Below are 13,048 nucleotides of genomic sequence, written 5' to 3' on the forward strand. Positions count from 1 at the left end.
TCTATCGAAATGACACTTGCAGAAAGCAATGTGTTCTGATACACCTCTGGCTCAACAGAGATACTGATGTTCCCTTGATATTGATTGGCATATAGGAAATCAATTTCAATCAACAAAATTAAGCAAGCATTTGCTAATTAGCACTAAACACAAAGTACAGCTGAAGCTGATGGGTTATTTGGTCATAAACCAAAGTATATGAGAAAGTGATCACAGAAGTTTCCAAGACTGTACCAAATTTCATATCAATAGTTGTCAAGACATTTCACTCAAAACCACAATTGTGCACCACATTGTAGCGCTTGAGAGAGATCACCAAACACATGAAGTTACATTGTCTGAGAACCTTGAAAGTCTGTATAAAAAATTGTGCCAGTCCCTCAAGTATGAGTAAGTGAAAATTTGCTGGTGGTGCTGGAGTAGGAGTAGAGTAGATAGTCAGTAGGACACATTTGTCTGGGGACCATGAATTACTGCTCAAAATTACATGACAGTGTACCCAGTAGTTGTTATGATGTTTCAGTCTGGGCGAACTTTGTGGTCTCAACTGACCAACACTGCCATCACTACAGCCAGGCTCTTAGCATGGCTAAAATATGGTCCTAAATTAAGGAATTAAGATAATGTTGCATTTATCAGTAAACTATGTTTGAAATTTGTGCTACAGGTAAAAACTAAAAGTAGTGTATATGTAAATCTCAACTTAATGTTCTCTTCTCTTCTTCTTATCTACAGTGCATGCTGCTTTAACTTCTATTATGTGGAGATGTCCATGCAGTTTCAGTTCTACTTGGCTTTAAAATGGATTGGTCACTATGGATTCACATTCTGATTAAATTTCTAGGACACACAGTTGCTTCGTGTAATTTGGCCACCCCCTGCTTTGAAAGAGTTTTTGCCCTTTAACTGGACTTGAGCTACAGTAGCTTGTTAGGCTCTTTAATATATGAAAAGTGAGCTGTTGGTTGGAGAGCAATTATTCTGTCCTCTTGTTCATAACTATCTGTGAAGAGGAGCCATGGCTCTGCCTTCGATCTGAGAGAACCAATTAGTGCTTGGGTTACAGAAATGATTTAATTTGGAAAACTCCCAGACTGTGCAGGTGTGTTGTTCGTGTATTCTACTGTTCTACAGAATAAGGAGAAAAACATGCAGTGAAAGGCAGGGAAGAGGATGGGAGATCATGTGATAGAAATTCCCTATGGGACCTTCATCCTTCTGAATGTCAGCTTGCTAGGAGGATATAAGAACAGTTTTGCATTGTTGGTTTTGATACAAGAAAAGCTATGTTGTAAAATATACTGCTTTTTGACTTCATGACATTTATTCAGCACACATGATTGATCTAGTTAGATGGAAGTTTCTGATATCTTAACACTTATACTAAACTGACACTAATCTTGCCTGTTCCTCTATTATTTAGCCGTCTATCTATGGATTATACTGCAGACTCACGTGTCAGTTTATTAGGTACACTCAGCTAAAACTAACACAATCTAATAAAACAGTGAGTCCTGCAATAACTCCTACATTCATGAAGGTTATAATGTTCAGTTTTGGTTTGAATCTGTTTTAATTAAGTGTTAGCTTTATGGTTATTTTGGAGGCTGCAATGTTTGGTGCTGTTAAATTGTATTGCGTTACACTAAGAGGTGGTTGTTATGTCTACCCTAATTGATATCTTCGGGTGGAAACAAAGCCCTTAACATTATAACCTTCACAGGGATTTTTGCAAGGCTGTATTAGACTGCATTATTTCAGCTAGATGCACCAAATAAACTGGCAACTGTGTACAATATATGCATCATACTATCAAATATCATGACTTACTTTTGCACTTAATTTGCTCTTCCAAATGCAATGCTATGGTAAGCATTTAAGATATATTCTGTATGATTCTGCAGCTTCTGCACTGCTCTGACATATTGCAGGGCATACAGTAAATCCTGACCTAGTAATCTTTTTTCATTTTTGAATGCATCATCTGTCTTTTCTCTGCAAGTATGTTAAAGGGAAGTGTCTGAACAGCAGTTCATCGACCTCATTGGGGTCTTCTTATAATGGGTTTATGTTATTACTGAACCTGTAGTTCTACTTTTTAATTGTGGTCTAACTTTGTGTTTCCATTACTTCCTGTTTTGGTTTCAGCCATTGGTTTTGTGTGCATAATATGTTTTTGAGGTTTTTCCCTGGGCTGATGTAAAGCGCTTTCAGACATTGAATGTGATAATGGGCTGAACAAATAAACTTCACTTGACTTGAATAATCATCATCATGCATCCTCCGCAAATGAGTTGCCTGTTTGTTTGGCTAAATGAATACCAACCATACTTATTTCCTCAGCCCAATTAAAACAAAGTCCTTATCCATAAAATTAGCATAACATTGTTTTAGTTAGTAGTTCACATGAAAATAAAATGTGAGGGGTTTTGATGCCTTGTTTTCATGTTCTTTCACTTTGAACATCATATCCTGCTGACAAAAATTAAACAATTTGGCTCATTTAAAAATAAAACTTTCAAACAACTGAATAATTGCCATGCATCTATTTTAATGTAGTACATTGTGCTTTGTGTTAAATTGACTCAAATGAGGATAATTTAACAGCAGAGACAGCGCAAACTACAGTGAGTTTCCACCTAACACTGGCACTCTGATGGGATGAGGGTTCATTCTGCTAAATGTCAGTCTCCCGAGGATGTAGCAAACATTATTTAATGGATTCAAAGTTGGGTATACTGAGCAGGGTCTAATCCCAGCCATGTATTGGATGCCCACCTTTGATCAGTTAATTGATTATTTATTTGATTGATTCAAATTAGCACTTGATTCATTATCAGTGCAAGAAGCTCTGAAGACAATTTTGGGAAATCTTACCTCTGTGAGTAGTAGCCACTTATAATGGCAACCACTTAACCTCGGCTTTTCATTATCAGTTATAATGGTCAAAGGAATTAGACAAATGTTCTAATTAAAAATCTGACTTAAAATCTGGTTAAACTCTGAGTAAAATAATGACAATGTGTTAACAGTTACAGAGTTCATTTATAGCACTAATATACTAGAATCAGTAAGAAGTAAACAAATGTGAAAGGACAGAAAATCGATTAATCAAGGCATTTGAAATGTTTTTATCTTTACATTTTCACATTTGATGGAATATCACTTTTAGGAAAATTAACTTTTGTTGAAACAGATGCAACATTTTGCCTGTTCACTCCAGTTGATTTGTCTTCTTTCCCTATGTCACTTAACAACACTATGTGCCCACTCTCACCCTGACCTCCAGTGTGTGTGCACATTGGAGATTGTTCATACACATTCACACATTCTTGCTCATGCATAATATAGAGCGGGATTTTGGGCCCCATTTAGTCACACTTCTTAGTCAACCCTGGGAGCCCTTGACTGTCCCCTTGGGAGATTCTACAGGAAACAAGTGAAGCTTTGTTCTAATTAAGCGCAGAAGTGTTTCAGGCCATACTTCTGACTGTGTCAAATAAGAGAAATCTGTTTTTTTTTTATTTTTTATATGAAGTCTTTGATGAAGTGCAGGCTGACACTGAGAGACACACTGCATTTATCTTGCTCAACAGAGGGGATGATTTCAAAAAAATCTTTTAAAGTGTCTTAAATATAATTTTTTGTCAAGGTAAATTGGCAGCACTGAATTGGTTCTTACCAATTGCTGAACGTTAACTAAATAATTTCAGTGCCTGCTTGATGTTATTTCTCTTGAAAGGACAGGAGGACTGCAGGCAAAAGAGGAATAGGAAATGTCCATCTTTTTGGTAATAGGGCTGCTCAAGCCAAAACTGGCATAGTCAGTTTCTTGATGTGCATGGGCATTGCTTTCCACAGAATTTTATTTTTTCTACTGCCTTTTCAACCGGAGTAAAAATATTAACGCATGTGCAAACATGGTTAATGCCACTTACAGCAAGCAACTACAGTTGATGAAGTAATATGGGTCACCTGCAAGAAATGAGTATCACAGTTTGAGGTTGATTTTTTTTTTATGCTGTTGTCTTTGTGTGTTAAAAGTTTCTAATTTATAACTTGTACCAACTATTAACTAAAACTCTAGTAATTAATAAAGATTAAATAAAATGAGTCTTGCAATCACTCCACTCTCACAACCAGATAGAAAATACAACTCTGCTTATGACTATGAAACATGCAACTACAGTTAGGTACATTGATAAATCCACACCTGCAGGTCAAATCAACTTGCGGGATACTTAAAATGTCAGTGTTTTAAGCCTTTAAGCATTTCTGTATTCTTAAGAAGTGTGCCATTTATTAGGTTTCTGATTTTGCATTGTATATGTTTTTTCTGTTGTAGTTTCACTGGAAGTGATGATCACACCAAGTCATGGTGAGATTAGTCTGGGAGAGTCCAAATTCTTCATGTGTGAAGGTAAGTTTATCAAACTGTTCTGTCCTTATAAACATCATAGAGCTTTTAAGAAGATGTGGAACAAGCTGATACAGAATATAAAGTAGTCAATAACCGTAAAAAAAGATTCTGCAACCATGAAGCAACTTAAGGAAAGGAAAACACTATTTGAAGTGGTTAAATCTGCTCCAAAACTATTGCTTTTTGGCTTTTAGTCACATTTTGAGATTTTTGTAAAGGTAAATGCAAGAAATGTGAAGTGATTTAAATAGACAAAGGGTCTGGACAAAAGAATCAGAAGTTTCTGTTTTGTGTTTAAATTTTCATAAAGATAACACAATAAAAGTTTGTTCTTAATGTAGAAAAACAAACAACATTTTTTAATAACTTCTTCTAAACAAATCTGCCAGAAAACAGCCTGATTCAAGTTGGCATGTTAATACTATGAGTGCACACAGCACAGATACTCTCAACTGGCAATCAATTGCAAAGGCAAGGCAGCTATATTTATAGAGTACGTTCCAAAGCCAAGAGGCAATTCAAAGTGCTTTACATAACAAAGAAAACCCTTAGAATGATATTCAAACACAATAAGCAATAAAAAACAAAATAAAACCATTATATAGAATAAAATGAGAAAGAAAAGATAAAATTAAATACAAATAATAATAGACCAGAAATACAGTTAAAGTGCTGTTACAGTCCAGTAATAAGCTGTAAACTGCCCCAAATGCAAACAAAGGAAATAAAAGCGCAGTAGAGAACCAATCAGTCACAGGCATAAGGGAACAGCAGGGATTTTGATTTAGATTTAAAAGTGGCTGGAGTTCAGGTGCATTTGAAATCATAAGGAAAGTTGGATCCATCTGTGTGCAGAAATGCTAAAAGTAGCTTCCTCCTGTTTGGTTATGACTCAAGGTTTTACCAGCTGACTGCTTCATAAGGCGTAAGAGACCCTACTGGATTTATATTTTTCGAGGAGATCAGATATGTAGTTTGGTCTGAGATTATTAAGGGATTTATATGATGAAATAATATTGAGTACTAATAAAGTACACATTTGCAACCATGTATCCTCTTGTAAAACTACATCACTTCACTAGCCATATTTTAAAAACATTTATCGGCATCCTGGTGATTTATAGGTTGAGGATGCGTATCACGTTGCTGAAAGGTCCTGGTTTTCAGTATAATCAATCACTGACCTTTGTTGCATGATACCTCCTTTAATGTTCTGTATTTCCTGTTGCCCACTACATTGGTTGAAGGCAAATAATGCCATAAAGCAAACATTTTGAGCTTATTGTTGGCTGATGTGTTTCATTTTCTGACACTTTGGTTTTGGTACTTTTGGTTTTTGTAACCAGCTAAAATGTATAAATCACAGGCTTCAGCCCAACAGATTGTACAGCAGAAGAATGTACAACCCACAGTGTTCAGTCTGTGGGCACTGGTTGTCTCCACTGCTGTTAAATGTGTACCTTATAGATACTTGTTTTCTTATGTACTGCTCTTTACTGTGCTCTCAGTTGTAGGCGTTGCCAAGCACATAGACTGGTTTGGGCCGAGCGGGGACAGGATAGAACCGAACAGACCAGACATAACAGTAACCCGTAATGATGAGTCATCTTCCACGCTCACGCTGTATAAAGCTGGCACTGAAAATGCAGGGACATACAAGTGTGTCGCTACCAATGGAGACCAGCAAGCGGAGTCAACTGTCAAAGTGAAAATCTTTCGTAAGTATTTCCCCCCATCTTATACACTTTCCAAACTATTGAGTGGTATGAGCACAGAAGAAAAAAATCCTATTTATTGAACTCATAGTATTTTATTGACTGCTCAAGGGCAACACATTACAATTTTTCTTTTCAAGTGAGGATGGATTTTTCATCAGTTCAATAAATGTTCAGAAGACCATTAGAGGGCTGCTTAATGATCCTGTCTGTTGTGCAGTTCTTGTGAGTAATGGCTTTTATTTTCCATAAATGCCAAACATCAGCAAATGTCCGTCAGAGACGAAATCCCTTGATTTTCCAAACAACTTTTCTGTTGTTTCAGTGCCTATTTTAGGTTATTATCAGAGGTGGTCACCCATGTAGATATTGTAAATTAAAATCAATATACAGTCTATCGCAAAATAAGACAGCAGTTTTACTTTTCACTTTGCTGTTTGAGCATATTTGTCTTGGTTCAGTAAATGTTAAGAAAATTGGAAAATTATGTTTTAAGAAAGAAAATGTAACTATTTTTAGATGTGAAGCATCTTATGGAACTGGCTCAGGAAACTCACACAGTCACATTAAGCAAGCTACTGCCATTGTCAGACAGGTTATACACATGCCAGCCTCTGCCACATACAGGAAAGTAATCACAGCAGCAGTTTGCAGATGTAATGCAATGTAAACCTATTGCAAAGAAAATAATAGCTGTGCCCCCTGCAGGCAATTAGAGCTTTTTTTCATAGCTGTGTGTGTGTATGCCTCAGGTTTTATGTTAAAGACTTTTACCACCTGTTTAAAAAAAAAAAAAAAAGCATATGCACATATGCAAGCATATGCAGCATATGAGTACATAGTTAAGTGTTGGATGTGTTTTCTGCTAATATCAGCAAAATGATGATGATAATATTCACAATATTGGATGGCCTTATATCTGGGAAGTTTGAATGTTATTCTGTAACTTTTTTCCTCAGTCAACTCTAAAAGGTAACATTAGTTCATTCCATACCGTGTAAAACTCGCAGCAAATTCCATTAACCACTTGGTTAGTTTTAGAAATTACTGCTCCTCAGTTCTGCTAACTTAAAGAATAGTGAGTCAGGGGAGCTTGTTTAGAGTAGAGTAATGTTCAGAGGAAGCAAGTTTGAGGGAAAGAAAGTCCTCTCAACATAGTTATAGAGAAGTAGGTTAAAGTCATAGAATTTATTCATTTTGACCTAGGCTTGGGTAAAGTCTGGGTAGAATGGTAAAAAGGCTCAGAATTGGATTTTTTTGTATGCAAAAAAGTGCAGCATTTGGTAAAAGTGCCAAGCACTCTTCCAGTTTTACTCTGTTTTTGCAGAAAAATTGCAGGTTATTGAAAAATAAATTGCTAGTGTGATTATGAATGTCGCATATGGAGTAAGATTTTAAAAGAACTGGATAACAAATGTTTATATCTGGTATATAGTAGTGAATAAAATTATATTCCCACCCAACAGTCACAGAAAGTGAAAGAGTTTTGATTAGACTTGGAGTAACAAATGTGTTTTGCATGTTTCTTTCAGAAAAAATCACCTTCACTAATGCACCCTCACCCCAAGAGTTTACTGAAGGAGACAATGCTAACATTATCTGTGATGTCATCAGTTCACCTCCTCCCACTGTACTATGGAAATATAAAGGAGCCAAAATACAGATGGAAAAAGATGGTAAGATTTCTCTGAACAGAATGGGGATGATATTTCGATTTCACCTGCTATTGTGATAAGCTGTTGTTATGCATTTTTGCTCAAAAATTTAAATGATATTAGTATTTTGCTCAACTCTTAACTTTCGACAAACATTACAATATGAATAGTTTTCAATATCATTTGTAGTTTAGTTTGTATATAGTTTGGTTTGCATAAAATAACTTTAAATCCATTGCATTAGAAACAATCTTTGTGTTCCTTGTTGTATTTCTCTCAAAGGTGGAACTTGCACTCTTGAATTTGTAAATCTGGGAAGTATCTATGTAGTCATACTCAGAATTGGGTGCGTAACAATGTAATATGGCCAGAACATGAACAAGGTTTACCTCCGAGTATAAGATAATTGCAGTACTGCAGTTTCGTAGTATCAAAGATTTGAAAACTCTCAAGACAGCCAACATAAAGCATATTTTAAAACAAAAGTCTAACCTAAAAGCCAGACAAAATGTTACTAATATATTGTCACTATAATAAACATAGAGTGCAACATAAAAGAAGACCACATAGTCAAAATAGAACCACATACACCTAATAACAAGCTATAATGGATATGTAGATTTGCCATTGTAAAAGAATTGAAATTGTTCATGCCTGCGTTTGTGCCATTATTGTGCAGGGTTTATCCATTGCTCTGAAAGGAAAAATTAATTTGGTTTTGAATTTGAAAATACAATTGACTCACTCATATTCACCCTTGACACTGAGCAATATTATAATGTGTATGGTATTGTTAGTATTGCTCGCTGGAAAATAATAACACAAGGTCATGTGTGGGTTGTAATAGTATTCTGAATTACTACATGATTAAATTTGTTTTGTTCGCATTTCATCTCAAACTGAGGGTGTTCCTCTCGCATTTCTCCTTTTCTGGAGCTGATGGAAGGAGAGTTGGACTTTGGGATTTGACAAAGTGGAAATAATATAAAATATCTGCTCAAAAAAGACTTGTTATCGTGAGTTGTATTTCATCACATTAGCCTTGAGACTAGAAAAAAATAATACATAGTCCTCACATTAATGTAAATTGATGAAAATGGATAAATTCAACAACAAGTTTGTAATAATAATGCAGAGATATCTGTGACTACAGACATCAGTGTTAAAATGTTGTCAGCCAGATATATCAAAGTAAAGCTTTGCCATGGCCTTTTAATTCAGACATGAGTTCTCTTTATTTATGTAACTCTCCTGGTAGCACTGCAGCAGCTGTTCGTCATCAAACACTTGAAGTGATTGACTTGTGCCTGATTTGCCAAATACGTAACACACCTGACAGTGCATTTACTCTCTTCTTCCTTACAGTTCGGTTTAAGGTACTGAGCAACAATCACCTTCAAATCCGTGGCATAAAGAAGACAGATGAGGGCTCATATACCTGCGAGGGTCGCCTCATGGCCCGCGGCGAGATTGATCTGCGGGTCATCAAGGTCGTTGTGAACGGTTAGCGGCCCTTTCTCTCTCACACTATTTCCTCTTCCTTTTTGTTCCTGTGTGCATGTTTTTGTGCGGCAGGTGTCCCATGACGCTTAAATAAGCTGAAGATCCTTAGAGGCGACCAGGCTCAGCATCAATGTGGAAATAGTTGCCCAGAGCAACCATGTATCAAAGATGTTTCATGCTAATGAAGTCTGTTTCCTGCAACTTCTGAGCCTAGCAAATGAGTGTGCCTAAAATAAGTGTTCTGAATTTGTCACTGCTTCTGTTTCTGTATTCCCTCCTGCTATCTGTCTATGTATCTATGTGACTATCTGCCTATGTATGTGTGTATCTATCTACCAATTTATTTTTCTTTCAATTTATTTCATTATTGATCTCTCTGTGTCTCAGTGCTCCCGACCATTAGGGTATGGCAGTCGGAGGTGAATGCCACAGCAGATGTCGGGCAGTCTGCCATGTTGACTTGTGCTGTTGATGGCTATCCTGAACCCATGGTGACTTGGACAAGGTAAAGCTCTGGTAGCAACTGTAGAGAAAAATGCTTTCGAATAGTTGCAGCAGCATTTGTCAGATACTAGCCCAAAAAATTTAAACTATGTACTGTATTTGAAAATTTGTAGAATTAAGCTGCAGTTAAACTGGACGTTTTGTGGTTTATTATGTGGCTCTATTAAACAAATAAAAACAATAGCGATGCCTGACTTAATCTAACGATAAATTTAATGCTGTTGCATAAAATGAATTTAAGTCCTTTCACTTATTTATTATTTATTTTTTGTCATTTGTGACAACTCACACATATACCATCAGAATATTGACCAGTAAAGATCAATATTAATTTTTAATCTTTGAAGTAACTTAAAGCCTGTTAAAGTTTAAACTTTGTTATGTCACCCTTCAACTTGTGATGTTTGTAGAACAACTAGCTGTACTAGAGGTTGCATGAGGTTGTACTTACGCACAATGGTGCTTTGATGTACATCGTTTGAGCTCAAAGCCAATGCCAACATACTAACATGGCTGACAATGAAAATGCTAACATGCTCTCGTTTTGTGGGTGTAATGTTTACCACGGTCAAAATCTCATATTAACATGTTAGCATGCAAATAATTGCCTGTTAGCACTAAACACAAAGTACAGCTGAGGTTGATAGCAATATCATTTTTTTTGCAGGTATTTGGTCATAAACCAAAATATTGGACAGAGTAAAAATTTGACCTAATGATGGAGTTAGATGTAAAGTTGAGGGATTACCAATTTATCCTGAGGTGAATATGAATGTCTGAACCAAATTGCATGGCAATCAAATAGTTGTTGAGCTTTTTCATTCTTATCCAAAAATGTCAACCTGCTGGTGGTGCAAGGAGATATGTCAGCGGATCAACAAAGTCAGTAGAATTCATCCTCTTGGGACCATGAATCTAAATCAGTCCAATAGTTGTTGGTCATTCCACCATGTTGGTCAACACTGAAATCTCTCAACAGACAGACCAACCACTGAACCATGCAGTGATTTTGGCTAAAAATTAGGTTTTGACACATGTAGCACCAATTATAGTAAACAGTGCAAATGTATGTTGACCTATAGCATCAGCAGAGGTTAGAGCTGCGACAGACTAACAGACTACAAACAGACTGAGGTAGGGCTAATCAAATATAATGAGCTGTTTGGGTTGTTAGTGTACCATATAAATATATATATATATATATATATATATATATAAACAACAAACTTGCTCCTTCATCTTCAGATTTGCCCTCTGGTAGTTCTTAGTTTATTTCACAGAATCATTTCCTCTTGCGTAAGATATATTAATTAAACATGAAATTCATTATAGCTTGTTATACTTCTATGTTATGAAGGTTGTTGAAGCTGTCTATAATACAACAGGATTGTGTGAAAATGTATTTTACTCACCATCAGTGACTAGTAAAGAAAATGTTTTTATAGAACAGAATACATAGGTTTCAACTGAAAAATAAACAGTATAGCCTGCTGGTTCAGTCTTTGTGTCAGAGAGCATTATGCTGCTTCGGTAAAATGTGGCTTTGTTGAACTGAATATCTTGCTCAGAGCATTTGAAAAGAAAAGGGAAGAGGTTTGTTGTCATTTGGCTTTTACAGGTAATTATTGGAATAGTCTAATTTGAACACTGTCAGTAGCTATAAGGTAACCGACCCACGTCAGGTATTGGTCCTATGTACCATTTTACCTGCTGCACACGAGACCAAAGTGTATAGTGGACTGTAGGGTTATTAGGGATATCATACTGACTGGTTTATTCATTGAAATAGGATACTTAATCGTGGGGTATTAAAGGTGCAGTGAACAGTGAAACCTGAAGACCTAAAGTGTCATCAAGAGCCACATTATACTGTGTGTCTGAATACAGCCATTGATAGGCTTGTGCTTTGTTAAACTGTTCCTGTTCATCTTGTTTCCAAGACAGTGGTTAGCTTTGTAGATAGCTTAGACTGGGGGGGGGGGGGGGGGGGGGGGGGGTCACAAAGTACAAAGACACCAGAAGCATCTGTTGGTCTTGGTCTTTCGTATTTCGTGGCCCTTTGAATCATTTTTAATACCTGTGCAGTTAGACAGAAGCCACAACTTGTTGAAAGCTGTACTGAAGCCCAACACAAATGATCGCAGACAGTCAGAGGTCAGAGAACATTATGTCCTTTACACCTGTATTATGCCATTTCTGCCGATAGTGACAAACAATTTATAGTCAATTAGGCAAATTGACAAATTGAAAATAATTTTTTTTTAATTTCCTAATACCAAATGTCAAAAGTCTCTCAGAAGAAAAATATTGTCCCTCTCATTTTCTGAAAACATTTTCTGCTCTGAGACTTTCAGCTTACGCCTTCTTCATCACTGCACCTCTACTGCATCACTTGATCTTTTTCACTTTGTAATTCATTTAGAAACTCCTGCATGTTTTGCTAATCTCTAAGGGTCAAGAAACATTTTACTTTTTTGAAGAACAGCAACCTGTTAGCATGGTGCAGTTTAAAAATGATCTTTGAAATTGATTTGTTAGATGTGTATAATGTTCAGCACTTGTGTTTTCCACAGGAACGAAGTGGTTCTCGAGGCAGGAGAGAAGTATAGCTTTAATGAAGACGGCTCAGAAATGACAATAATGGATGTTACCAAGCTGGATGAAGGAGAGTACACCTGTATTGCCAAGAACAAGGCTGGGGAAAGTGAGCAGGAGCTCAGTCTAAGAGTGTTTGGTAAGGAGAGACATTTTATATACATACATGTATTAAAGTGACAATATAAAATTCTCCAAGTGAGTGGGAATGAAATATAAGAGTATGTAGGTGGGGTAAAAACAATGGTATGGTTATGTGTCTTGCTTTCTAAGGGATACAAGATGAGGTGTTGTTTCAGTGTGGGTTGTGTTGTTTCATGTAAGGATGGAGACTAAAGATGTAGAGAATGAAGTTCAGCTCAGCTGAACTCTTTGAATTCCTGAACTATTTTTCTTTGTTTTTTCCCACTGGGTTGTTGCCGCCTTGATTTTGTCACGTAACAATGACCATAATTTCAATCACAATCAGAATATCAGTTCATGTAGTCATGTCAGTTAGATTCATATTAAGCTGGCATGTTAGCTGGTGCATTTAATTTTCCTAAACAAAAGAAGTGGCCAAAGCGTGGTTCCTCATAGCTCAATGGGTAAACAATCACCACAAAATTACAGCTTTTCAAAGCACATTGTTTACCTCTTTAGGAGATTTACCACAT

At 36.4% G+C, this 13,048-nt stretch overlaps 1 protein-coding gene across 6 annotated transcripts in view; it reads left to right on the forward strand.

The window, feature by feature from the left end:
• LOC111651919 (neural cell adhesion molecule 1-like) overlaps positions 1 to 13,048 on the forward strand; it is a 73,102-nt gene that overhangs the window by 25,144 nt on the left and 34,910 nt on the right. For all 6 annotated transcript variants that reach the window (XM_023401986.2, XM_023401991.2, XM_023401988.2 and 3 more), the window contains exons 2-7: positions 4,346 to 4,420; positions 5,929 to 6,138; positions 7,668 to 7,811; positions 9,156 to 9,293; positions 9,681 to 9,798; positions 12,371 to 12,531. In XM_023401986.2, coding sequence (XP_023257754.1) covers positions 4,346 to 4,420; positions 5,929 to 6,138; positions 7,668 to 7,811; positions 9,156 to 9,293; positions 9,681 to 9,798; positions 12,371 to 12,531 — 846 coding nt within the window. The remainder of the gene's footprint in view (positions 1 to 4,345; positions 4,421 to 5,928; positions 6,139 to 7,667; positions 7,812 to 9,155; positions 9,294 to 9,680; positions 9,799 to 12,370; positions 12,532 to 13,048) is intronic.

This window comes from Seriola lalandi, unplaced genomic scaffold, assembly GCF_002814215.2.
Source record: "Seriola lalandi dorsalis isolate HSWRI2012SDOR001 ecotype SW California unplaced genomic scaffold, Sedor1 jcf7180002053855, whole genome shotgun sequence".
Classification (NCBI taxonomy): Eukaryota; Metazoa; Chordata; class Actinopteri; order Carangiformes; family Carangidae; genus Seriola; species Seriola lalandi.